The sequence below is a fragment of the Eublepharis macularius genome, chromosome 7, assembly GCF_028583425.1.
Source record: "Eublepharis macularius isolate TG4126 chromosome 7, MPM_Emac_v1.0, whole genome shotgun sequence".
Taxonomy (NCBI): domain Eukaryota; kingdom Metazoa; phylum Chordata; class Lepidosauria; order Squamata; family Eublepharidae; genus Eublepharis; species Eublepharis macularius.
The window spans coordinates 35,191,106-35,217,966 of record NC_072796.1 but is presented as its reverse complement, the minus strand read 5'-3'; the positions used below and the strand labels follow the sequence as shown (position 1 = coordinate 35,217,966).

The 26,861-nt window shown below is 43.2% G+C and overlaps 2 protein-coding genes across 2 annotated transcripts in view; both read right to left on the bottom strand.

Annotated features, from left to right (window-relative positions):
- The window catches only part of LOC129333908 (uncharacterized), a 35,076-nt gene extending 26,217 nt beyond the window's left edge, over positions 1 to 8,859 (bottom strand). The window contains exons 1-2 of the mRNA XM_054985847.1: positions 8,663 to 8,859; positions 99 to 276 (exon numbers count right to left, since the gene is read on the bottom strand). Coding sequence (XP_054841822.1) covers positions 99 to 266 — 168 coding nt within the window. The 5' untranslated portion in view covers positions 267 to 276; positions 8,663 to 8,859. The remainder of the gene's footprint in view (positions 1 to 98; positions 277 to 8,662) is intronic.
- Positions 8,860 to 10,161: 1,302 nt separating this feature from the next.
- LOC129333208 (serpin B10-like) lies at positions 10,162 to 24,229 on the bottom strand. The gene is made up of 8 exons (XM_054984711.1): positions 24,196 to 24,229; positions 22,718 to 22,894; positions 21,987 to 22,025; positions 20,678 to 20,812; positions 17,545 to 17,662; positions 16,216 to 16,358; positions 14,512 to 14,679; positions 10,162 to 10,787 (listed from the first exon to the last, which is right to left on the bottom strand). The coding sequence occupies exons 1-8, from the start codon at positions 24,205 to 24,207 to the stop codon at positions 10,383 to 10,385; spliced, it is 1,197 nt and encodes a 398-aa protein (XP_054840686.1). The 5' UTR covers positions 24,208 to 24,229; the 3' UTR covers positions 10,162 to 10,382.
- Positions 24,230 to 26,861: the final 2,632 nt, after the last annotated feature.

Below are 26,861 nucleotides of genomic sequence, written 5' to 3'. Positions count from 1 at the left end.
CCTGCTACACCATAACATTACAGTATGGCCAGTTGAGAAGAGGAAAGGTCAGTTGCAATTCCCCCCACCCCCCCCACCCCATATTTGTCTGGACATACCTTTGACATTTGGGCTGCTGTGTTGCCTTCCGCACCCAGAAAGACCATTGTTAGGGTAGAAGACATACTCAAAGGAGAAAAAAACAAGTTCTTTCCAGGATCGTTTTCACTCAGCTTCCTGAAAAGGTCAAGGGCGAAGGTAGTACTGGCCGCAGCAACACGCTCCATGTTTCAGAATCTATGAAATAAGCACAGATCAAAACAATCAGTACAAATGTCAGCTCAGAGACTTTTGGAGATGATTCAGCAGTTTGAATTTCACCCCTCTGTGAATAAAGCTCCCTCCACCCACGTTTCCATCACTCAGATACTCTTCAAAATGTTTTCCCATGTGGGAGAAATAGAACCCAAGGCAGGAACCCAGGTAAGTACCATTTTGTAAATAAATGTAGTACATATTAATCTGTTACAGCACACACAAAAAATGCAAAAAGGGAATATGGCACTTGGAAGGTCAATAGATTTACTGTGGGACAAGTTGGACTACAGCACATTTCTGTATCTAAACTGAGTGCTAGTCCACAATGTATCTATTTGTTTTACATATTTATTTAAGACACAGATGGCAATCAGTAGACTAATTTTGCAAAAATTACTGCATTGGATCCTAAGATGCTCAGGAGAAAGTACGGGAATATAAATATTTTAAGTAAAAATAAAAATTTTAAAGTGCAGGAAAAATCAATGTACTCTCAATAAAACACCAGCATAATACACACACAAGTTTCTTGGACACCATTAATCATTTCCAAAACTTTTTAAGGAACTAGAAATAAAAAGACATTCTATTAGCTGATATCTACTTCCATACTTCCAACCACACAACAATTATTTTTAAAAATTTGAATTATTAAAACAACAGCAAAGGTCAAGAACCCTAACTTAGGTTGCACTTCCCATTCCGGGTATGGCAAAACCAACTCTCATCATTCCTACATCTCTCCTCAGCACTGCGACCAGTAACACATACATAAACCTTATAGAACAGACACAGGTAAAGCATAAGACAGTTTCCAGTTTAGGTTATTTTGTGTTACTGCAGCAAGATGTGTCACCTTAAAAACATGAAGAGGAAACCTGCATCCCTGAACACATGGGATATTGTGACTGGACATGAATATGGCATATGGTTTGTATAGAAGCATACCTCCTCTTCTCCCTTTGTGCATTTACTGCAGCAAACACTGGTGAACTCATGTGCAGTCTCAGTGACACATGGATTATGTAGTGGCTTTCAACAGTTACTACCTATTCCTTTTTATTTGATAATTCCAGGAAAACGGCTTTCTAGTACAAGATAAAAACTAGCATTTACTAATCTCAGTTTTACAAGCAATTAGAGTACTAGCAAGTTTATCCCAGACAGTACTAAAGAACTTATAAAGATAAGATCTACAGGGGTTTTCCAAATCACTTGTAGCCAAACATTCTAAGATCTCTCTGTTCTTATGCCAGTCTGTTCAGATCATACACATTTAACTCCAAAATATTCATTCATTCAATTCAAAGTTGTAACCCACTCGCCATAACTTTATATGAGCCATTCTGTGCCAATCTGAAACCCCTTTGTCATGCATCTGACTCCCATATTGTCAGCAGTGGAGCAATACAGTGTTACTGGGCTTTCAATTACACTAATTTAAGGAATGCCCTTTTCAACTATGTCAAAGATATAGGAAATGTTGCAAATTAAACATACATAGATACATTTATTTACCTTGCAACAAACAAGCAAATAGCAAATAGCAAAGGTAACAACTTGTGCACCTGCAGGATCAAAAAAAGTGCATTAGAACCAATGGGAAGTTACAGAGAACTTCTTGCCAAGGGGAACAGAATCTTTCTACTTCTGTGGATTTTTGATCAGCCGCAGGACAGTGGTGAGATTTTTCTCACCATTTGGCAGGATAACATTGATGATCAATTTACCCTGAAGCTGTCATCCTACATCTGATCAAAAATCCACAAAAATAGAAAGATCCCCTTCCCTAGAGAGAATAACAAAAGAGATGACCAGCTATGGCTCTCCAAAGTCTCCAACAGAAGTGTTCAACATCACGTTCTCCCGGATTCTTTTTTAAAACCGGAGGTGCCGGGGAATTCAAACTGGGACCTTCTTCATTCAAAGCAGATGATGCCCTACCACAGAGCCACAGCCCTCTTCCACTGTATGGCATTCCCAGTGGAACACTTCCTTGACACAGAGATGGAAGGATGAAAAGCTGGCCTGCTGAACAAATGGCTTGTTAGGGGTGCAAATGCAAAAACTTGGGAGGTTCACAATATTCACAGGTGCATTTAATTTCAGCTGTGTAAGGTAGACCAAAATGCTAAGCCTTCCAATCTACCCACTGCCATACCAGGATTTTTTTTTACCAGCAATAGTTTATATACAGCAGGCTCCTAATGGGTGCTGCTGACACTCCCTAATAAATACATTTGATTTGTGACAGCAGCAAAGACTGGGCAATATTGCCGCTACCAAGTCTTATATCAAACTGTCTTTCTGAATGTTGGATGTTCAGTTCCTAAGAGAATAAACTTCTTTCACAGATACAGATATTTCCCAGCATTCTAGAAACATACACCCACAACTCAGTAGATCTTGATATTTTGCCTGATCTTTACTGAAAGAGGGAAAAATCTGCTTTATTTAATGTTAACAGTGGAATTCTAAGGATTTGAGACTAGCAAGATTTTCAGGGCGTGAGCTTTCAACAGTCAAAATTCCCTTCTTCAGATATACTGCAATCCTAAGCAGTCACACCCTTCTAAGTCCATCGGCTTAGACAAGAGTAAATGTGTTTAAGATTGCACTGTCAAAGCAATTATTCAGTTATGCTTACGATGGCATGTGCTAAAGACGTCATCTCTCTGACTCACCTATTGCCTCCTAGTCTTCACGACCAGCTTGATGACTAAGCCTTTCACCAACATGTCCTTGCTATAACCTTTGCTTAACAAAGGTTCCACGTAATGAATGTACGAATGTAATTCGTTCCACGAATTACAAGTTCCACGTAATGAAGAAACTTCCATAGGTCTTGATTCATAGAATTCTTTATTAAGAATCATTTGATGGTAAGAGATCTGACTATAGCCATTGTATCTATAAAACTGCTTACTTCTCAAAGATAAAGTCCTTTCTCTAAACACTTGACAGAAGTATATGGCATTGGAAGGTGGCATCATAACATAAATGTATACACATGCAGACCAATAAAAACTCATTTTTAAAAGCACATCTGCTTTAACTTCAGGTCCTCTGATTAATTTAATAGGGCTACTCATAAGAGCTAGTTACACATTTCTGTTGTGACATTTAATGTAATTTTACTTTGGGCCAAGCAATCTGGGTAAAATGCAACAGAACGTTTTACATCTAGGTTCATTTTCATCCAGGGTTCCATTTTGCCTCTTTTATATGCCCCATCAATATGTTTTGTAAACAAAATTATAATCCTATCCATCAGAACATAATGAAAAGACAAGAAGAATGGTGCAAAAAAGTTGCCTTTGAAAAACTCATTTGTACAGTTTGATCTTGGTGATAGCAATTGAAAATTATAGCAGCTTGAAAACGGAAACAGTAAATTGGGTGGAAATATTAAAACAGAAAACCAGTTGAGGTGGATATAAAATTTAACAACTTAAGCATGAAAGAATCTTACAAACCTCGCTAGTTAAGTATGTTTTGTACTCAATATCTGAGCCAACATGTCTTACTATCCTGCCATCATCGAATCAGATTCAACAATGAATTCACATTTTCTCTAGGCAGACACCCTTCTATCACGATGTATATTTCTCTACAAGAAACAAGTTGCCATTCTGGAATTTTCTGAAAAGTTCTAGTTCTAATGTCAAACATTCTTCAGACATTGTTTCCTACAACAACTAATGGATGGAGCAGAAAACACATAAAACTGTCCTGCACCAAATTGGATCACTAGCTCAGCTATTCTCATGGACAACAACCTTTCCCAACTCCCTGCACATTCTCCGGTATGTTAAACATAACTGTATACGACAAGACATTGTAGTATTCAAGCTTTTGGATTACAAGGGATATTTGGTTGGAGGAGCTGAGGGGGGAGGGGGTTGAGAAAGAAAAATTGTTTCCAGTACAGGGTGTAGTGTGTTAGGTCATGTTTTCTCTTTTTGTGGAATTCTTTGTAATCCGAGTCTTTCTTCACGAATCAAAATAGCATGCTGGCACAGAGAAACATTCAAGGCACTCCCCTTGAAACTATAAAGCATCTGAACTCATCTGTGGAACTTCTTCCTACAGAATAATTTCTACTGCATGTACCAAGCGAAATGACATTTTTTGTTGCTGTAATGCAGCTATTCCTACCCATAAGAAAGAATGACATGCAGTTCTCCCTCAGCATTTAAACAACAATTCTACAATTACAGGAAAAAAGTTCTGTAGAGTATAGACAAACATACCTTGACATTCCAAATAGTCCTTTAAAATTTTACTCAAACACACACATACACACCTCTGTTTATGCAGAACAAAACAAACAGTAAAATTTCTCACAGAGCAGAATTCATTGTAGAGAGCTTAACAGCATCTTAAGACTGTGTCCTAGGCACTGAATATTCACTTTTGGGCCAAGTGGAAGTTATACTAAACTGCTGTCTTTGAAAAGAACAACTTCAGAAAAACTTCACACTTTCTCCCTTTGTCTGGTCTCAGTTGGCTATTCTACCTAAATTAACATTAGCGCACTATCACAAATCACATTAAGGACAGAATCTCCAGACCATTTATTCTGGAGCATACCCTTTGTTTCTGAAGAACATTCCTGCAAAGGCTGCAAAATATTACAGAAATAATTATAGCAGCCCTGCCTCCATTTCTGGTAGGGTTCAGAGATAATAGAAAGTCATGATTTCCTAAGAGGGGGAGCCTACATTTCCCATCAAAACTTGAGGGAAGCTGACATGTAGGCAGCTTGGCAGAATGTTGGACAAGTGACAGTTGAAAAGTCCATTGGACAGCAGTTGGCGAGCCAAGCTACAAGACCAGGATGCCTACATTTGCCATAAAAACTTGAGGGAAGCTGACAAGTGTCCAACCTTGTAGCTTGGCTCACTTGTAGCTTGGCTCTCAGTCTCACAAGCTGCTTCTTCTTCCCCCTCTTGTCAGCTTGTCAGTTATTTCTGCTTTTCTTAGTTCATTTTGTTCCACCCTTCCTTCAAGGAACTCAGAGGCAGGGGAACAACATTCTTCCCTCCCCCATTTCATTCTCACAACAACCCTGGGAGGTACGTTAAGCTGAGAGCATATGACTGGTCCAAGGACTCCCAGCGACCTTAATGGATAGAATGGCATTTTTAATCTGGATCTCCCAGGCCCTAGAGCAGCACTCAAACCATTGGCAAACCATGGTTTGCCAGTATAACCCAACTGGCAATTTACGGTTTGTGCTTTCTCTGCAAACCAGGATTGAAAATAGTGGTTTGTTAAAATAGAAGCAAGTCACAGTTTGCAGTTACGTTTGAATCTGGGAGTTTTAAATACACTATTATCTAAACTAGAATAATCTGTGACCATGTTCTTATTTCCATGTACAGGGAAAAGGGAGATAAAAGCCTCACTATATATCCAATAATGATAGGTAACTTCTCTGTGCAGATCAAAAAGTTCACAAGAGGGTCTATCCAGGGCTGTGGTATATGTTTTTGTATAGCTCCAGGTTTGCAGAAAAATATGAAAACTTACAAAAGAGTGGGGGTTCTAAAGCCCCCCAAATTTGCCCATGACTAGACAAGGGCACGAACAGGAAAAAAGTTACGAACACTCTGTTCGTTGTTCGTTGCTATCCACAAACGGACAAAAGCGAACATGTCCCCTTAACGAACATGTTCGGTGTTCGTGTTCATGGCCCTTTAAAGATCCCTTTAAACTATCAGCTGGCAGGTGGGGATTCCCCCTTGCCACCTGCCAGCTGATAGTTTAAAGGGTCCTTTCCTGTCACATGCAAGGGGCAGGGCCCTTTAAACACCCCACAACCCCCAGCCACCACCACCCTGCCCCACCCCAGTGCCGCTGGGCTGCTGCTGCCAGGTGCAAGAGGGACGGAGAGATTCCCTCCGTCCCTCTGACAGCGGGCAGAGGCAGTGCCACGGGGCCGTGTCTGCCCGCTGTCAGAGGGACAAGGAGAGACTCCCCTCATCCCTCTGACAGCGGGCAGAGCCGGTGCCGCCACGGGGCTCCTGCCCATTGTCAGAAAGACAAGGGGAATCTCTTTGTCCCTCTGACAGTAGGCAGAGCTGGCACCGTGGGGCTGCTCCTTCCCGGTGCCAGCAGGATGGAGAGATTCTCTCCGTCCCGCTCGCACCAGCAGAGCTGGTGCCGCCCCCTTTGCTGTTGTTTTCTCTTCACAGTGGCAAAAATTGTACTGCCTGTTTTAAGCTACTTTGAGGGGTTACAAAACTGACCTTCCCAATGTCCAATACCCACCAAATTTGCAGGGGACATAGTCCTCAGTGTCCTCTGAAGACCGCCCCCCCCTCGCAAGTTTTAGAGAGATTGCACCCTAGGAAAGGTATGATCCATGGGTCCCCCCCTTTGCTGTCTATTTCTCTTCTGAGTGGTAAAAACTGGACTGTTAGATGCTGAAGGGTTAAAGCCAGAAGGAAAGCCAGAAGGAGTTCAGACAGAGTTCAGTCCCTGCCGTTGCCAGGAGAATGGATCGAAAGGCACCAGACTGTCTGGCTTGAATGGCTGCTGAACGCAACAAACGAGGCTTATGACGACCACCTGTTCGTTTGGAATGCGGACTCACGAACGGCTTGTTCGCAAACAGACAAACAGGCTGTTCATGGGTTTTTCATTCATATTGCTGTTCGTGCCCATGTCTACCCATGACACCTACGCATCTCTGGTTTTCATGGAGCTTTTTAAAGGTAGAGCCTAACCAAGGGGCAGAGAGTGGGTAAGGAAATCCAGAAACAATGAGTCTTGGAGGGAGGAACGATCAGATAACCATGCTGGGCAGGGGGATATCACCCACAGAGAAGAAAGGGGGGATTAGGAGCCAGTGAGGAGGAAGTTATCCCCCCCTCTGTAGATCCTCCACTTGCAAAACCTATAATACAAAATTATAATTAAAAAAGGATGCTTTTAATGGCGTTAATAGCATATCTGTAATGTATATTTACATGCTATGTCTTTAATACAATCTGTAATGTAAACTTACGTGCTATAAACGTCTTTAATAAGACACACACCTGACTTATTGCCTCTTGTTGCAAGTGTTTTAAGAGATGCTTTCCCTCTTTGCACTGAAAATCTCCAGTTAGCTGTAAGGCATATTTTTTAAAAATACACTATACTTTCCACATTTCATAGGTGACTGGAGATTTTCAACACGAAGAAACACAGCAATACAAGTATAATTTTTTTTTACTAGTAGGCATCGCATACCTTAACAACAGGCGTTGTGTCATACTCATTTTTCTGCTTAATTATACCAGGAAACACGTGAGGCTTTTCTAAGCCCCTCCTGGGAAAGGCATCTCAAAATGTGCAATCTACACATCTTGAAATGTGCAATGTACAACTGGAAAATGGCACGTATCAAAGTGTTTTATTTAACATTTTTATATGGTGCCATTCCACCCAAGGCAGCTAACAAAACCCATTCTATCACACACGCTCAAAAAACAAAATATTAAACATATAGGCTATCTATATCCACATCTATAAATAAAACAAGTTTTTGCTTTATGTTGATGCTTCTTTCCTCTTTAGAATAACAATCCAGCGTCAGAAGGCTATAACAGCTTCCAATTCTTTAAATCCCAACTGAATACTATCTGTGCCTGTCAGAGCTGAGTTCTGCTCCATCAGTTTTCTTTCTGCTAGCAGGCACGCTGCTTAACAGACACTTAAACCATTAACGGCAAATAAACAAATTATCTTCCTTGGAGCAAGAAAAACCTAGAACAGGAATAAAACACTAACAAGAAAACCAAGGGAAAGTGTTTTAGGTGTTGGCTCTGCATCCACTCTGAGCTAGAAAACCACCCCTCCTTCCATGCTCCACAACGCTATAAAGATTTTCTACGGAGATGAGCTATTTTCCGCGCAACGTCGTAACAGCTGGTGCTACCCTATTTCCAAGAAAAGATGCTGGGATGCAGAGCTGCTACTTTTCTGCTTGCAGAGCCTTAGCAGATGCCCTGGTTCCAAAAGAAGGCTTTCCCAGTTTGAAGAACCGGGGATGGGGAAAGCCCCACTCGCTTGCCTTCTGGTAGCTAGGCAACTGTTCCAAGTTAAAAGCAAACGACTGCTCTCTAGACCCCACAAACGGTCTCCCCCAGAAGACACTCCCCCAGCCAAGAAAGGACGCTTTGCCCACAAATCCCACACGAGGGTTGCCTCGCATCACAGCTAGTTCGCGTCTTTTCCCAAACGGGTTAAGCGTTTCTTTACTCTTCCTCAACCCAGAAAGGAAAAAATCCAAGATCCTTAACGCTCAGATCCTTCCCGTACAGTTACAATACAAGCAGCGAGAGCAAGGCAAGCGCAAGGGAGCTGTACCAACGGGATTAGCTGGCTGCAGTCCGGGGGCTTCTGTGGCGCTCTGACCGCCGAGCGGAGGCACAAGGCGGATCGCAGCGGAGCCGGGGATAAAAACAAGCGCTTCTAGCCTGCGGGCCTGGCGGCTGGTGACCCAGGCGGCCGCCCAGAACCCTCCCACTGCCGGCCGCTCCCTGGCGGGGAAACCGACCCGGGCGCATGACGCAGCGGCTGACTCACAGCTTCCAGTCCCGCACCGTTGCCTTTGTCCTTCCCATTGAGCCTGTGCGCACATGCCCAGGAGGAACGGTCGAAGCCGTTTCCGATTTCGGAGGCAGGGAGGAATCCCGTGGAAAGCGTTAGAAGGGCCAGTCATGCGTCCGTGCCACGGGGACGCTACAGTGTTTTTTTCAAACAGGCTAATACTGGAGCACGAAGGCTGCGCTCCTAAACACACTTGTCTTCGGATCCTCGGAGACTAGCCTCCTCTGATTTTGGGGGACTTGCTCTCAAGTAAATGCGTGGTGCACGCTTAATAGGAAGTAATGATGGCTACCACTTTGAATGGAATCCCGCCCTCAAGTCATACGTGACTTATGGCGACCCCTAGTGGGGTTTTCATGGGAAGAGAATAACGGGGTTTGCCATTGCCTGCCTCTGCAACCCTGGCCTTCTTTGAAGGTCTCCCTTGCAAATTACTAACCAAGGCTGACCCTGCTTAGCTTCTGTTCTGACATCTTACGCGATCAGGTTCTCCAGGGCTATTAAGGAAGGAAAACATCAGCGTACTCTGCTCGCCTACAATTACCGCGTTAAAAAAGATGGAAATCAACCTAGCCGTGTAGCTGAATGAACACCAGATGGCGCCCAAGTGCCTCAGCAAGAGGACCCGCGCGGGTGAGACAGGATAGAACGGCTTCTGGAAGGGCGGTTAGTCGCACCTGCAGTTAGCGTGAGAGTTTTGATGCAGTCTAGTTCTTTTCAGCTGCGATCTTATGCAACTGCATGGTAGGATTTACTTCTAAGGGATGCCTGCAGATGATTGGGCTGCACAGTGAAAAGTGATAGTTTTGGGGAGTGGGGGAGCCTCAGGGAATATAGCAGAACAATTCAGTTAAAAACCAAGATATTCAAAGAGCCTTAAAGACTCAGTTTAAGGAGTGTCAGGACTTGGCAATAAATGAACCCACTGCAACGTAATAAAGAATCTTTGATTCCCCCCTCCCCCCTTTTGTGCACTTACAGAGATGCCACGGGAAAATGAGGAAGGGGAAACTGTTTGGAATGGGAACACAGCATGTTTAAAATAGAGTCAACTACAATGACAAAGGATTGGAGCTTTGCAAAATTTTCCAGGGACAATGGGCTGCAGTCAGTGCAATGTGAGATCGCATAAATGAAACTTACAGTCACATCTCTTCAGAATGATAGAAACGGAGTTTTTAAAAACATACCTTTATTGCTTTTATACACAAATAGTACTGATCAGGGCTAAATGCGATAAGAGAAGAAAGAATTTGGTGTTAGAGATTTTCCCAAGGGAAAACTTAGGAATTTACAGATATTGCCATGCCTAAAAACCAACAGGAGGCTCAGACTTGATGCAGTTACAGCATTTTTAGCCTGCTCATAAACATACTACTTATTCAGAAGGGAATTCCACTATATCCAATAGGCCTGACTCCCTAGCATTAGGATTGCTGTCACTCAGTGATGCTCAAACTGTGGAGGGGACGCAAAGCTTTCTAGGGCGCACAGAATTTGCCAAAGAAGAGGATACTTTTGGTTTTGTTGTGCCTGATAAGGAAGAGGAAGGGGTGGTCTGCTTTAAATACCACAGGCTGCTGGGATGTTCGTATTGTGACAACACCGGCAGTGGCGCTGGATGCCTCCGTGCCTTCTTCGTTGACCTCCACAAAAGACTTGTGAAACACCTGGGACAAATACAAGTCGTTTCTGTCAGACATGCCTGTGAAATTAGCTTGACCTTGACTGAAGGCGTTTGTCATTCCCATGCTGCTTAAAGTAGTCTTGAGGTTATAACTCTCTGCCAGCTTGATCTTGGGCAAGTGAACCTCCACGTTCACTTTCTCCATCATTTCTGGACTGGTCCATATTGATAATCTCTCATACGTTAATTCTTTTTCCAGCTATAATTAACATAAGGGAGCATGTTAGAGAATAAAGCCAAAAGGATAAGAGTTTTAAATTTATTTTTATTTTATTTATTTTCGACTTTTATTCCGCCCTCCCTGCATTTCCTGCAAGCTCAGGGCGGATTACAAATACATAAAGGTTAAAATATATAAAACAGTTATTATAAATTAACAATACTAAAAACATCCAAATTTACACAGTTAAAATACAAGTATAAATATACACATCAACATAGCAGCACAGAATTCCACTGATCAGATTTAAATCAACTTCAGAGCATCTTTGCAGTAAAAGAGTTTTTAAAACAGGGGTATTGGTGGTGGGGAGGGCCCAATCCATCATCAACTGGCCAGGGGGGTTCCGCCTAGCACTGCCTATATGCCTGGCGGAACAGCTCCGTCTTGCAGGTCCAGCGAAAAGACAACAAATCATGCTGGGCCTTGGTCTCTTCAGACAGAGCATTCCACCAGGCTGCGGCCAGGACCGAAAAGGCCCTGGTCCTGGTCGATGCCAGGTGGGCCTCCCTGGGGCCAGGGACCTTTAACAGATGTTTCTCACTAGAACGGAGGGTCCTCTGGGGTTCGTATGGGGAGACGCAGTCCCACAGATACACCAGTCCCAGTCCGCATAGGATTTTATAGGTTAATACCAAAACCTTGAACTTGATTCGGTACTCCACTGGTAACCAGTGCAGCTGACGCAGTGCCGGTATTACATGCTCATGCATCGGCAAGCCCATGATAACACGTGCCACCCCATTCTGCACGAGCTGTAACCGCCGGATCAGGTTCAAGGGAAGCCCTGTACAGAGCACGTTACAGTAGTCTAACCGAGAGGTGACCATTGCCTGGACCATTGTAGTCAAGTTGCGAGATGAAAGATAGGGGGCAAGCTGCCTGGCCTATCGAAGATAGAAGAATGAGGACCTGGCAACCGCCGTGATCTGGGCCTTCATTGTCAAGGAGGCATCCAAGATCACCCCCAGGCTCCTGACTCTCAGGGGTGGCATAAGCACTGCCCCATCAAGTGCAGGAAGCCGGGGTCCCAAATCCACATTTTCGCAACTCAAGTACAGGATCTCCATCTTCGCAGGGTTTAGCTTCAGCCGGCTTTGTCTCAACCATCCAGCCATGGCTTCAAAAGCACGCTCCAGGACATCTGGGGCAGATCCAGGCCGGCAGTCCATCAGCAGATATAGCTGGGTGTCATCCGCATATTGGTGGCACCCGAGCCCGAAACTCCGCACCAATTGGGCGAGGAGGCACATATAGATGTTAAACAGCAAAGGGGAGAGCATCACCCCCTGTGGCACACCACATACTAGTGGCCGACGGGACGATAACTTATCTCCTAGTGCCACCCTCTGTTCCTGACTGTGAAGAAAGGAGACAAGCCACTGTAGTGCTGTCCCCTGAATTTCCACGTCGGCAAGGGGATGGGTCAAAAGATCATAATTGACTTTATCGAATGCCGCTGAAAGATCTAATAAAATCAGCAGCGCTGATCCACCTTGATACAGGTGTCTGCGGAGATCATCTGTGAGGGCGACCAGCAGTGTCTCCACCCCGTGTCCCGGGTGAAACTCAGGCTGGAAAGGTTCTAGGGCCAAGGTCTCCTTCAGGAAATTCTGCAGTTGGTTTTCCACTGCCCGCTCAATCACCTTATCCAGAAACGGGAGGTTTGAGACCGGGCGGTAACTGAGTGGGTCAGCTGAATCCAACGATGGCTTCTTTAAAAGAGGCCTCACCACAGCCTCCTTAAGTGCTCTGGGAAAAACCCCAGAGCCCAGGGATAGGTTGACAATGGTCTCCAAGGAATCCCGTAATCCGTCAACACTGGCTTTCACCAGCCATGATGACACGGGTCCAGGAGGCATGTGGTAGGCCTCATTCCCCGCAGAATCTTGTCCACCTCTTCCCCAGAAAAGGGGCTGAAGTGATCAAATATCACTTCCGAAGATGGCCAAGGTGCCTCTAGTTTACATACTGTCAACTGTGGCCAGTAAATCATGATGGAGAGACAAGATTTTATCAGCAAAAAAGCTCGCAAAAGCCTCACAGCTTATGGCTGAATTCAAAATTATTTGGTCTCTACCTGGAAGGGAGACCAATGAATGAACCACATTGAACAGTTTAGCTGGGTGTGAGCTAGCTGATGCAATGGAGGCTGCATAAAATTCCTTCTTCGCAGTCTTTACTGTCATCTCATAAGATTTCATAAGCAATCTATAAGATGTTCTTGTTTCCTCGTTGCGAGATTGCCACCACATGTACTCAAGTTGTCTTAGTTCCCGCTTTCGTTGCCTTAGCTCCTCTGTATACCAGGGGGCTTGGCGATTATGGGGGCAAAGAGAATGACGGGGGGCAATTTCATTGATGGCCACAGAGAGCCGGCCCTGCTAGTCCTCTCTCAGCTCATCCAATGAGCCACCGTGGAGCATTGGTTCCTGGAGAGCATTCTGGAAACCAAATGGATCCATAAGTCTCTGCAGGCGAGCATAAATTTGCTCTCCACCCTTGCAGGGGGTGGGTGGGGAGTGACATGCCCAGCCAAGCCTCCAGAACCGCGTGGTCTGACCATGGCACAAATTCACCTTTATCCAGAACCACGTCCAATCCCATCCCGAAGATCAAATCTAGCGTGTGGCCTGCTTTGTGTGTGTGGGCCGATACAAACTGGGAGAGTCCCAGTGTTGCCATGGGTGACACCAGGTCCGTTGCCTGTGCAGAGTGGCACATTGAAGTCCCCTAGTACCATCAACCTGGGGTACTCCAGGTCCACCCCGCCACCACCTCCAGCAGGCGTGGCAGGGTGTCTGCTGGTGCGCTGGGCAGTCAGTACACCAGACAGACAGCCAAACTTTCCTCGGCACTCCACAGCAGTCCCACACAATCAGTGTCAGAGATCTCTGGAATGGGAAGTGGCCTGACATAGAAACCCTCCTGGATAAGGATTGCCACCCCTCCCCCTACACCCCGTTCATGACTGATGAAGGACTGAGTATCCGGAGGGGGGCAGCTCACCCAAGGCAACTGTCTCACCATCCCTCACCCAGGTCTTGGTCACACATACCAGGTCCATATTAGCTAATGCAAAGGTATCATGCAGAACTCTGGATATAATACAGATAGGCAGGGCTTTTTTTCTGGGAAAAGAGGTGGTGGAACTCAGTGGGTTGCCCTCGGAGAAAATGGTCACATGGCTGGTGGCCCCGCGCCCTGATCTCCAGACAGAGGGGAGTTTAGATTGCCCTCTGTACCGCTTGGCGGCACGGAGGGCAATCTAAACTCCCCTCTGTCTGGAGATCAGGGGGTGGGGCCACCAACCATGTGACCATTTTCAAGAGGTTCTGGAACTCCATTCCACCGCGTTCCAGCCGAAAAAAAGCCCTGAAGATAGGGTTGCCAGTCCCATGGTAGGGGCAGGGTTCCCCTACTCCTGTTTCCCGCTGCCACTCTGAGCAGCAGCAGGAGAAAACTAGAATTAAAAATGGCCACATGGGTACTATGATGTGATGTCACTTTGAAGAAAAACCTGGAAGTGAAGTCACGCTCCTCTACGAATCACTGGGGAAATCACAAGCTTGCTTTCACTATTTTGTGATATGTTGATTGGTCCAAATAGATAGCATGTCCAACAGCTGATTTTATATATAACATGAAATTCTGCCCAGATACAAAGAAACAGTCCCTTGGATATGTGAAAAGAAATGCATACCAGTTCCAGACCTGTAGACTCATCTGTGATGTCATTAGGAAGTAGGATGAGCATGCTGAGGTCATTATTAACATATGGAAGCTCAAGGATCTCAACCTTCAAGATGCTGATGTGGAAAAATGGAAATGCACCTTTCAAAAACATCATTTGCACAGATGTTGATGTGGTCTGTAATAAAGTTTAAAATACATGTTACTCTTTTTCCCAACTGAAGTGAACTACTTATCAGGGGAGAGATACCTATCCTGAGGAGACAAAGATCAAAGAAGCTTTAAGCAAGTCTAGCACAGAGTACGTGGCCTTTTTAATTCCCATACATACAGTCACCACAATGAATGGAAGTAAAGGAAGAGCTCTGAGTGGTCTAATTCACTGGAGTGGGAAGGGAGAGTGAAGGGTTGGATCCAGGGCTCATTTCGAGGGGGAACGCACAGGAATGCAGTTCTGGCAGTTCCCCAAAGAGGTCACATGTCAGGCGGCCCCACCCACCAGATTCAGCCATTTTGTGCCCATTTCATCCTGGATTGGGGCCAAAATGGCCCTGATCAGGCCTCTCACAGATGGTGGATCACTCTCCTGTTCAGCAGCAGCCCAATCCTGACCATTTTGGGCCCCTTTTTGGCCATTTTCAGCCCCTTTTTGCCATTTTGGGCCCAATTTCGGCCCTGAATGGCCAAGATTGGGTCCAAAGCAGCCAGGATATGTGATGTTAGGGGGTGTGGCATATGCAAATCAGTTATGCCAATGACACATTTCTGGTGATGTCAAGGGGTGTGACATATGCTAATGTGCTATGCTAATGAGTTATGCTAATGAGTTCCTCCAGCTCTTTTTCTACGAAATGACCCCTAATTGGATCCAACCAGATTTTCTACTGGTGAAAAAAAGAACAAAGGACAACCGAACAAAGGACAACAGGTTAACAGACATGCGCAAACAAAAGCTGCATGTGTGAGATGGGGGGTGTAGTAAGGAAGAGAATTAGGTGAGTGGGAAAACTCGCTGGATCCAACCCTTACAGTGGGTGGCATCTGGACTGCCTAATGCTGTGGGGGTTTTTTAGAGCAAGCTATTTATCATTGGCAACTGATACTATCCAAATGAGCTTTTATTTAATCCACTGCTTCCTAGTTTGCATTTATTCTGGCCTCTTTATTTACTGATAATATATATGTACTTCCTTTCAAAACAAAAGGTTCTCTATGAAGTTTTCATAGTAACATTGGATAATAATTGAAACATCAAACTATTAAATTATCTTCTGCTTTCTTCTTTGAACAGAATGTTCCTTGTGTCTTGATTGCCTCATCCAGTAGTTGGGGCTTTCCTCTGTAGAAGGACCTCTCTTTAATTTACTGTGTTACAGTCCCCCCCCCCAAAAAAGGTTCTCACAAACAGCAGCAACAAAACAAGCTTTACAGGATCTGCCATACCAGATTCAAACAGAATTTATTGCTATAGTTCCTCTGCACATTGAGCAAGATTCGCTTTCTCAGAGATCAGGTCCGAGCCAGTTTTAAAACAAAAACAAAGGTTTTAACAAAACCTTAGATCTCCTGTTTAACAATAATACCTTAGTGGTTTTCCTTTAATCACATCTGTATTAAAGATCTGGTGCAGAGCTACCAATAATGAACTCAAAAGGTCAACAAAATGTGTCCATATTGTATAAACGCTTGTGTCTTGCCATTCACATGCTCGTACCTTACTCAGTCTGAAATCTGCTTTAGTAGTATCTTCTTTCTGAAATCTGTTTTCCCACTTTCCTTTGAAGTAAATAGCATTTACTAGAACCAGTGCTGTCTGAGAATCAACGGCATCTTTAGGCAACAGATCCTTTATTTTGTCTTTTCAAAAAGAGAAGGATGTAATTAGATTTAAGGTTAATATTCAAGAGCAACAACATTACAAATATTCTGTGGCTTTATTAAGAAGCTGCCATATACTGACTGCATCATATCTTTTACCCATCCAGTCTAGTACTGTCATCATAATAGCTCAGGGAGACAGTGGGATGTTAAAAGGGTCCTAGAACAAGCAAAGCCAATTGGCTCCTGCCAGCACTGCAGAGGTGGGTTTAGGAAGTAAATAAACAAGTGTCTGAGTGGCTCACAAGTTCTTGATCAGAATGAGGGGTGGAGCCTTCCAAGCACTGGCCCACCCAGAGTCCTTCTGTAAATTGAAGATCCAGTTCATGCTTAGCCAGCAATGTGAATAGCCTAGCTTGACCCAGGCTCATCAAAGCTTGGGAGCTAAGCAGAGTTGACCATGGTCAGTACCTGGGTGGAAGACTGCCAAGGAAGACTGGGGTTGCTATTCAGAAGGCTATGGCAAACCACCTCTGCTCATCTGTTGCCCAGAATGCCTTGCACATGGGGTAGCCATGAATCAGTTGCTACTCAACGGCATGTTTTTTCTTCATTCATGCTTGGCCGTTCTTCCCAAGACCCTTTAAACTGGGGATTGCTTCCTCCTAGGATCTGGTTTAGAGTTATAGATGCTAGGAAAGTGATTCTCGTGAACAGAGAAGAAATAAAGGTAACTTTGACCTTTTCAGAATTAGCTAATCACTTCCCAGCAACAAACTTAAGTACTTTAAAACAGGACAATTCCAGTGAACCAATTATTAAGCCACGGCTAGGAGAAACAAAGTGGGGCATTGTGATTTCAAGCCTCAAATAGGTATTGATTGAGCAGTGATACTCAGAGGACTACTCAGTTTTCAAAACCCACAAATCCAATCCACTGACAAGTCCTAAAACACCGCCACACATTACATTGGGAAAACACATTTCCTACACAGGTTTTTCTTTTTAAAAAATAATCATTATCAAAATCCAAACATGGCCCTTCCTTCCTTCTATAAAGCTTGTATAAATCAATAGATTTTGTAAGTTTGGGCTTTTAAACCTGCTTACTTGTTTACTTTTCTGACTCCAAAAGCAGTTTGAAGGTGCAACAACACACCTGGTACTGTAACACTTGAGTAATCGCTGAAGCTACAGTCTGCAATTAATAAAAGAATGAGCTTACGATCAGTTTGACTTTCAACCCACAAGTTGATCTCCCGTCTGACTCGTTCTGCTGCGCTAAAAAAATTAACCTCTTGAGCCTCTGCATGATAATATTTTTTAGTAAGCTCAATGTATTCCTGAAAGATATAAAAGAAGGAATAGATAGGGAGTCAGTCAGACAGACAGACACATACACATGGCTTTTTTCCTGGGAAAAGAGGTGGGGGAGCTCAGTGGGTTGCCCTCGGGTTGCCTATCTCCAGACAGAGGGGAGTTTAGATTGCCCTCCGTGCCACGGAGGGCAATCCAAACTCCCCTCTGTCTGGAGATCAGGGGGCAGGGCCACCAGCCATGTGACCATTTTCAAGAGGTTCCGGAACTCCGTTCCTCTGCATTCCAGCTGAAAAAAAGCCCTGCACATACATACAATGAGACATTGAATATGGGGGTTGAACCTACAATGAAGTAAATGACTTGACCATAGTGAACAAAGTATGGAAGTTCTACTCAGAGCAGCAAACATTTGGCTGATTGGTCCAGAGAAGTTATAGCTTTCCCATTTGTAAATGTGGCAATTTCAATTTTTAAAACATTATTTCTTATTACCTAATGTACCATAATATATATATTTCATACTCTTCATCTGCTTAACGCCTCATTGACATAACAAATTACCGCGTGACTTTTTTTGTTGTATGTTCTATGCTAGTTAGAAATAACTATTCCTGAAAACAGAAGTTTTCAGCTGGCCTTCAGTCACTTATTCAGAAAAACAACTCCCTAGCTATTTATCTCTAGCAAATTAGAATCCACTTTCAGACAACCATGCAGGGAATCTTCACTGAAGTTGTGCTTTTTCTATCTTTGTAGCCCTAAGTATGGTTAGCATATGAGACGTAGGCTAGACTCCCTTGGATCAGTCACCCTCAGTCTAACCTTCCACATAGAGTTGTTGTTGGGAGGATAAAATGGAGGAGGAGGAGGGGAATGTTGCTGTAAGTTTCTTCGTGTCCCAAGTGGGGAGAAAAGTGGGGTATAAATATGTAAATAAATAAATGACTAATATCAGTATTGAGGGAAGACGGGCAGGAAAAAAGCAAGCTACTAACATTTGTGAACTAAATTATGTGCATTTTTGGTTTTTTCTACCAGTGCTAAGCAATAATATTAATTTTAGAAGATTTGTACATCTCCATTTACTTGTAGGTTGTCCTGTGTTCGAATGGAGGTTGCTACTTTTCAGAACTGAGACTTTTACTTTGGGCTGGGGTGTTTTTCACATTCAATATAGAGCACTCTTATATTTTTAACAATCCAGAAATCTATTCTATGATCCAGCAAACGAGAATTATGAGATCAGTTCCAGCATCAGTTATAGAAACGGAGATGCTTTCATTCATCGCAAAGAATAGCATCTCATCTGTATAATGCCTATGTTGTTCTGAATCTTGAGCACAAAATGCAATTCAAAAGCAAAACTACACTTAAAATGTATGGACATCAATTGGGCAAGGCCACAAACCATAGCTGCACCACAAACCATAATAAGATGCTTCACAGATACAACTATGGTTGTGAGGTTCCTTGTTAAAAAGCAACATATGCTTGTCGTCCTCATTCTCAGGCACGGGGAATGGGAGAGACAGAAACAAGGAGAGGCTTGTTGCACACACAGAAACACTCCTGTGTGCTTTGAAGCATTTTTGGAGTCTAAGCTAGGTATTCCACCAGAACAGGAACAGAGGGAAGAGCTAGGCTAAGAGCCAAACTACAAGTGACGCCTGACACTAGTTGGACACTTGTCTGCTTCCCTCAAGTTTTTATAGGAAATGTAGGCGTCCTGGTCTTGCAGCTTGGCTCTCTGACTGCTGTCCAATGGACTTTTCAACTGTCACTTGTCCAACATTCTGCCAAGCTGCCTGCATTTCCCATCAAAACTTCAGGTAAGCTGACAAGTGTCCAACCTGTGTCAGGCGTCACTTGTAGTTTGGCCCTGAGTGTTTCTACCTCTCCTGCTGCAGGAATTTAGCCTGGATATGGCCAAGGGTGTGAGCAGAATGGCTGCAGCCTAAGAACTCTTGGCTGTTAGCTCTTAGGCCATGGATAACGGCTCATGGCCTTATCCAGATCAATGATCCTGGTGGACACCAGCACAGGATATTTCATCTACTTTTTGTCTCTTGTTTTTTTTTTTATACTGCCCTTATGTAAATTTGTTTAAAAGAGTATTTTTGTGAGCTGCTTTGGGTCCCTATCAGGAAGAAAAGTGGGATAAAAATATGCCAAAGAAATAAATTGCATATGTTGTTCAGTATCGTTAACTTGACAGTACTGATTACGTGGAAGTTAGTGGTATTACAATAATGTTTTAAGAAAGACCATGGTACATAATCATGCGTTTCGTTACATAATTCACTGTGTTTAATGTAATATATATAAACAATTTCCTTGTGTTAATAATTGTTTAAGCATTAACTGATTATTGTTGGCTGAATGTGCTATTGGAGAGCCATTGTCATAGACTAGCTTGCATGAAAGAAAACCTAGTTTAGAATCCCCCATCACCCATGAAATTTCTTGATGGTTTTTGGGAAAGGACTCGGTCAACCCAACCTACTTCACAGGCCTTGCTGGGAGTATAAAATGGGATCCTCTTGTCAGTAACAGATCAAGACATTTTAAAGCCTCAAGCTTCTAACCTGGTGATTCTGAGGACAGAATTTTCAGGAATATTTCTTTTTAGGATAGATTGTATATATGTACATCACCTTGAATGCCTTGGAGTAAGGAAAGAATAATAATCTGATACTTTGAAATGGAATAAGTAGCATAACATTATGAACTCCTTTGAGCCTTAGAGGAAAGATAGGATACCTCAATGCCAAATAAAAATAGATGTTATACAGCAAGCTTATTTTAGGACATATCAAATCTGTAATATAGATACAGGAATACATAACCCAAGTAAGTGTTAATAAGGTTCACTATCTAGCTCAGTATTACTTCATAATACACAACACAGGAATTATCAGTTTCAGTTCTAGTTAGAATGGTGTTATCTAATCGTACTATATTTAATAATGTTGGAGATGACGAAATGAAAAATGAATTGCAAACTCTACTTGGCAGCTTACTGCAAATACTCTACTTACCCTAAGGAAAGGATAAGTCTTTTCTCCATACAGCCTATTGGCAGTTTTAAGCAGATAGGAGCTGTTGGGTTGGTTGATTTCCGAAATCTGTACTTGGAACTCAAGGTGGACTTCTTCATCTTTAGAATCTGGTTTCTATGAAAGGGGACACTGTTAGCTGCAGAATCACATTGCATTGAAATATATAGTAACACCCAAATTCATATAAGCAATTGGGAACATTAGTACAGTTGAATAAAGCCAGGGGATTTAATTGAGGGATTAACAACATAGGACTCCAGGATCAACTTCAACTTCCTATGCAGTAGTGGTTCTCCTCCCTCTCTCCCTCTCCGTTATCTGCTCTGATGCAAGACAGTTATATGCAGGAAGTGGTGGCTGTGGTAGCAGGACTATCCTCTTTGGGGATTGGTAGGCCCGCCCCACCATCTTCCATCTCCTGCCCAAAGTGACTATCTTGTAAAACTACTTTCTAATCAAGATTCACTTTCTCTCTTCTCTCATCCTTTAAAAAACTTCTGCTGAAAGCCTTACCATGCCAGAAGTTGTAATCTGTATTGGATTGCTGTAGTTTATTGGGGTTAACCAATCCAGATGTTATACAAGACTGACTATTAGAGAGAATGTCTTCCTATAAGATATATGTGGATAGCTTGTACATTATCATTGAAGCCCCAGGCAACTATTTTGCACGGAAGGAAATTGGAGAGGATATTCTTTGTGGTTGCCAAGCAAATGCAAAAGTCACTCTCCAACACATCTGGAATGTCGCAATCTGCTTTGAAATTAGTTTGACTTACTTTTCTTTGTCAATCTTTATCACTGATGTCGACATGTTCAGTGTTTTGACAACCTCAATCTGTTGCAACAGATTGCAGCAACAGATTGCTGCAGCATATCCAGAATAAGAACTTTTAACTGGTTTATGTTACCACTTTGTTCAGCAAATGGCTGCATGTTTTGTTGGTGCAAAAAGCTATTTTTTCCAACACAAATGATGTTTTGCAACTACTAATACTCAACCTCATGTTTTCTTTTTAAAACTCAATTTAACAATATATTACCTTCACTTAAGGCAATGCTATACTTACTCCAAACAGCTTAAAGTGGTTTAAATTCTATAAAACCACATTCCAAAGCATTCATGCAGCATAATCCTGAGCATGAAGACCTATTTAGTGCAATGATATTTCTTCTTTGTAACTATGCTTAGGATTGCAGCTTTACTAACAACATGGGAATTAATTTGTGTGTACCAATAATACTATCTTTGGTTTGGGGTCTTTTTTTAATTACATGATTATATTACCTGGGAAGAACTTTCAGTAGCTCTGTTGAAGTGAAGCACCTGGAAGCAGAAGTGTAGAGATAATGATATAAAACTGATAGTGGCTTGGATTCAGTGGATCATTGTAGCCACTGGAAGGGATTTCTTTCTGTACTGCAGATTTTCCTCTCTTCCCTCCCACTGCAGCCCAAAATACCCCAGGGGACAGGGACTCCCCAGAAACAGAATGAGGGGGGATTAACAAAAATCACTCCCTCTCTCATCAGTGGAAAACGTCCATGGGATCCAGTCCTTAGACAATAATATAATTTTGTCTTAACGATCCAGTCATTAGAATCATAACTTGTTTTATTTACTGAGCATTCAAGGTAACTAAACATATGCTGAAGGCATCTTACCTTCCATCTTAAATACTTTGTTTACTTTGAGAGGTTTCCAGGGCTAGAGACATAAGAAAAGCTGTGTCCGTGAACAAGGTGAGGGTGCACAGTTGTGACACGTCTGCCTTGGGATTAGGTTAGTGCTTTACTAGTCAGTGAGCTTGTATGGAGCAGCTCCAAACTCCCAGTCACGCCCTTGGATTTTATCCCACGGCTCAAGAAGCAAGTGGGTACCAGAAAACATATTGACAGAGTACTGCCGCTCTGAAGACTGTTTTATGCAACAGTCGGGATCTCTTTCTTCGATTATATGTATGAACTGCATCTGCCAGAGCCAATGTGAGGTGATCATAGGCAAGCTTATGAACCTACCTGGGCCATCTGGGTGGCAGTTTCACTTCTTGCTCCCAAATAGATCATGGCCATAGCAGATGAGATACTCCAGGAAGAAAAGAAAAGGTTTTTGCCAGGATATAACCGAGTTAATGTTTTGAAAAGATCCAAGGTAAAGTTGCCATTGGATACTGTGAGGGAGTCCATTGCTAAAACCTAGGGCAAATAAAAGACACAGGATGTGATTACTAATTAAAACAACACCAGAAAAAGACCTGAGGGCTCACTTTTCATCACTCTGATGAGAGAACAAAGGGTTGGCCTTAGCATCACGTCATCCTCCCTTTTTCTGAGGAGAAAGTGCCTCTGTTGTTTTTAATTGCCCAGGTCAAACAGTAAAAGATTCAGATCGAGTTTATTTAAATGCATCCATTTGCTTGGATTACACTGGATTGTAAATGGAAGGAAATCACTGGACAGTTTTCCTTGTCCTCTTTCTGCCTCCTGCATCTCTGAAAAGCTACTGTAGAAGTGAAGAGTCAGTAAAAGGGTAGGATGGGGGCACAGGGGGCTTCAGCCAGAAGGAGGAACTGGCAAAAATCAACTCTTCGCCTGTAGGTACTTACTGTTATGAAACATCTCATGCAAGAGGGGAAGGGGTTCTCTACTCAGGTCCTGAATTCCTAGACCCTTGGGAGCAGTTGGGGAGAAGGGATCAAGAGGCTTTAGAGAGAAAGGAGAGAGATCTATGATGATGTTCTTGGCTGATCCATTCATAGGTCACACTGGATTTAACCCACTGATTTCCTGAAACCAATACATTGTCAACAAAGCTGCAGTCCTTCGGATGCTTAAGATAAAATTCAATGAGACCATTATTCCTGAATAATCATTCCTTTTGATCATGATGCAATGATGAGATTTCATTGTACATAACTAACAATGGCATGAGCATGTTTGTTCGGAAGGAACAAACATGCTATCAAATAGTTCTGTACAGCACTGGAGTTCCAGTGAAATATTGGGCTGGTAATTTTCTAAGATAATATTCAGAGTAGTATGACATATCTCATTATTTAATATATGTAATCATGGTGCCTAGACGTTAAGATGCCATAACTGAAGTTATAGAGTACTTTTGGATTTTTACATTCTTGGCATATATCGTAAATCTATTAAGTGATTCTAAGGTTCTTCTGAGTATAGTTAGGGCCAGCATACATCAGTCATGCTGGTTAAACTAACTGTAACTGTAAACTAACTGTAAACTGTTAACAGACTATGACTGCAGTTTCTGATTTGCCTTTATGAGACGAGTTATTAGGTTAATTATAAGAGATTTTTGTATAATACAAGGTAAAAGAATACTTAACAACACCTGTTTGCAAGCTTTTGCTATCAGGAGAACAGACTTGAGTGCTTTGCTCAACTTCATCTGGATATAGTCTTCCTTTTTGTTCAAGAAGAGTAAGATCTGAAGTAAAATAAATCATACATGTTTAAAGGTTTTACAGTACCTTGGATTCCATAGAGGTGCTTTGATGTACTTCTTTATCCAGGCAGCGTCTGTCTGCTAGGCAATCATTGCATAGAAATATAAGACAGCCTACACTTCCCCTTACTTATAGGCTCCCATTTCAACATCCTTTATCTTTTACCTTTCACCACACACAACAGTCTGTTGCAAAATTTAAAGTCTCAAGTAATCTATGTTCATGGGCTTACCTATTTGATTGTGGTCAGTTAGCATCGGGTCTTCTGTCTTGCAGCATGAAGATTTTGGATCTCCCATTCCACAGAGATTTTTCTGCTGCCCAATCTGCTGCATCTTAGGCACCATGTGAAAATGTCCCCCACACCAATTGTTCACCTCCCATTGCTGTTCTGATGCATTTTCATCACAGTTGCCTCAGTATTTTAGTCTTAATACTTCTATCAGTTTTATTAGCTCCCCTAACTTTTTGTGCTGCTGGTTTTTGTGTTTTATTATTTTAATAGAACACTCTATGCTGCTGTCTGAGGTCATACCTTCTCCCACCACTGTGCTGCCCTTGGACTCACCCTGGCCACCACAAGGCCACCACCCTGACCTCTACCCCAACAGCTGCCAAATGTCAGGCCTGGCTAGAGGACTCTCTCAGACTCTCCACCTCATCAGGCACAGCTGTATAAGTTGAAGGTCTTTATTAGGAATCCATACCAGTAAAGCACGGCACAAAGTAATTGCCTGGAATGCCAAAGACAAGTCTTTCCCAAGAGGTCATACCTCCAGTCCCCTCCCCCCCCAGTCCAAACAAGAGTCAGTTGAAGTTGGTGCGAAAATCCTGAAAGAGATGCAGAGCTGAAATTCCTAAGGTCTGTTCCCACGCTGCTCCAGTTGCACTGATAATACGACTCGGCCCAAGCAAAGCAAGATACAGTGAAGGAAGAAAGCTACCCCACTACCCATCCCCCCAGTAGCAATACATTTACAGGCATGGCAGGCAGGCTGGCTTGCCTGCCTGACACCACAGGCCTATGAGGGCTGCCACTACCCAACTAGAGGAGGCACAGTGCCTCCATATTGCTGAATGGCCCCTTCAAGGGGCCATGGACAGCAGATGTGTCCTACCCTGACTAGCTGGGCCATCAGAGGGAAGGGGTGGGTGTGGAAGCAGGGTAGGAACCACAGACCATTTGACCTCTTTCAAGAGACTGCTAGCTTGCAAGTCCCATATAACGGGCCAAATGGTAAGATTCTAGGGAAGATTCTCTAGGATTTCTCCAGGCTGCGAAGGAAAGCCAAGGAATTAGGGGTAGGAAGAACAACGTAAACTCCCTCCTCTCTCTACACAGAAGGTCTTTTTGACTGCCCCAAACCACGGGATGGAGGGAAACGAGGTCAGAGCTGACCCTCTTGATCCCACAGCTGCCTTGAGAATGTTTTAAATAAACATTATCACAATATAATATGAAATGTCAATCTTTAATGCCTTTACAAGAGCAGTTGGAGTGCTGGTTACAATAACAAGAAACAGAGTTTTCAACATCATTCAGAAGATGCTTATTTCTGGAATGAATGCAGAAGTTGGATAGCAACGTTTTGAGTTTATGTACAGCCCCCAAAGGGGTAGTTAACAATTTAAAAGCTTGCTTAATATTTTCTTACTACCATGTTCTTCCAACAGCATTGGTTCAATAAAAGCCATCAGCTGCATTACTGTGGATCCTCTCTATATTGTTACACAAATACTTTTTGTTGGTATAACAATACCAACTTCTTTTTTTCTGAGCACCAGGATAGGATAGTGGTTACGTAAGCAGGATCTGGAAGACCCAGGTTCAAATGCCCACTCTACCATAATTTCCAGTGGATGATATGCATGGGGCTGCCTTAAATGAGTCAGATAATTGGTCTGTCAAGGTCAGTATTAGAGATGGGCACGAACAGCAATACAAACTAAAAAAACCCCACAAACAGCCCAATCTGCTGTTCGTGAACAAGCTGTTCGTGGAGCCCCATTCTAAATGAACGGGTGGTCGTTGCAAGCCTCATTCATTGCTGTCCATTGCTGTTAGTCAAGCCAGTCTAGCACCTGCAATCAATTCCCATGGCAACTCAGGCAAGGATTGTCTGACCTCTGTCTGAACTCCTGCTGTTGCCCTGGAAACCCCAATCTAAGCTCAATTTAGCTTGATAGGCACGTCTTCCTTCCAAGTGTGGACGGGAGCTCCAAATTTGTTACAAGAGGAAAAGACCAGGGGGGAGGGGGGCTCCCAGCTCTGACTTTCAGGGAGAGACAGCTGCTGTTAGAGAGACAGGGCGAGTGCATTGGAGCTTGAATTTTCTTTGTGTGTGGTAGGATGGGGATAGGGAACCCCTTCAGGTTCCAGGGCTGCTGCCAGGTTCTAGGGCCAAGCTATTATGAATTATTGGTACATTTCCTGCTGCCTGCTCAGGTAAGGTTTCTGGGAGTGGTGCGGTAGGGATCTTGATGACTGGAGGAGAGCCTGCTGGCCCCCACCAACAACGAACAATGAACATGTTCGTGAACAGGATCATGTTCATCAATGTTTGTTGTTCATTGTGCATGGATGGCAACAAACAATGAACGCCATGTTCGGTTTTTTTTATGCTCGTGCTCATATCTAGTCAGTGTTACCTGCTATTATTAGCAAGTGGTTCCCCAGAGTCTCAGGTAGA